Source organism: Penaeus monodon, chromosome 22, assembly GCF_015228065.2.
Source record: "Penaeus monodon isolate SGIC_2016 chromosome 22, NSTDA_Pmon_1, whole genome shotgun sequence".
Lineage (NCBI taxonomy): Eukaryota > Metazoa > Arthropoda > Malacostraca > Decapoda > Penaeidae > Penaeus > Penaeus monodon.
This window is the reverse complement of record NC_051407.1, coordinates 2,175,773-2,176,480: the sequence shown is the minus strand read 5'-3', so window position 1 is coordinate 2,176,480 and position 708 is coordinate 2,175,773. Positions and strand designations below refer to the sequence as shown.

General features: G+C 30.9%; 1 protein-coding gene across 1 annotated transcript in view; it reads right to left on the bottom strand.

Moving 5' to 3' along the window:
* Nucleotides 1-708, bottom strand: part of LOC119586820 — a 10,955-nt gene that overhangs the window by 1,171 nt on the left and 9,076 nt on the right. The window contains exon 3 of the mRNA XM_037935546.1: nucleotides 544-659. Within this exon, the coding sequence (XP_037791474.1) occupies nucleotides 544-659 (116 nt within the window). The remainder of the gene's footprint in view (nucleotides 1-543; nucleotides 660-708) is intronic.

Below are 708 nucleotides of genomic sequence, written 5' to 3'. Positions count from 1 at the left end.
ATTCTATTTTCTGTGGAGAAATGAAATGAGAATTTTGAATGCTTAAAGTGGAAAATATGAATATTATTATCAAACATAGTATAAAGATAAAATGAAGGTACTGCCATTGATATGAACCAAATCAGAGGCCACACACATTCATGGCTGTACAAAATATTACCTTATTAATGATGATATTCACTCAGTAATGTATAGTACATGATAAATACAGATCATATGACTTTTTAATGTTTTCTGATTTATAATCCCTTAATTGCATTTCATTAAAAACTATTAGTGAAGTTATCAGATTTGCTTTAGTTTATTCAAACTAAAAAAAATCCATCTTAAGGCATTAGCAAGGAGACTTGATAATAGCAATGTTGATGCTGCTATTAGTAAACAGTGTGTGAAAATAGTATCAATTCCATTCAAGTTCATATTAATAAATCTTCTCTCTGACTGCTTGAATAGATTATACAAATCATATTGATCAATAAAGACAAAAATAACAAATTGAATAAAATCACCTATCTCGACCAATGCACAATGCATATAACTCACCCTCACAGAATCTGCAAGTTCTTCACGCTGTTCTGGGTTCAGTTCTTGTTTTATGATGTCCTCGACACTCTTGGTTTTCTGCTCTAGTCTGTCAGCTGATCTTTTCGCTAATGCAGCTAGGACAGAAAAAGGGACATTTATGTATAATGTGAATAGCTTGCTATA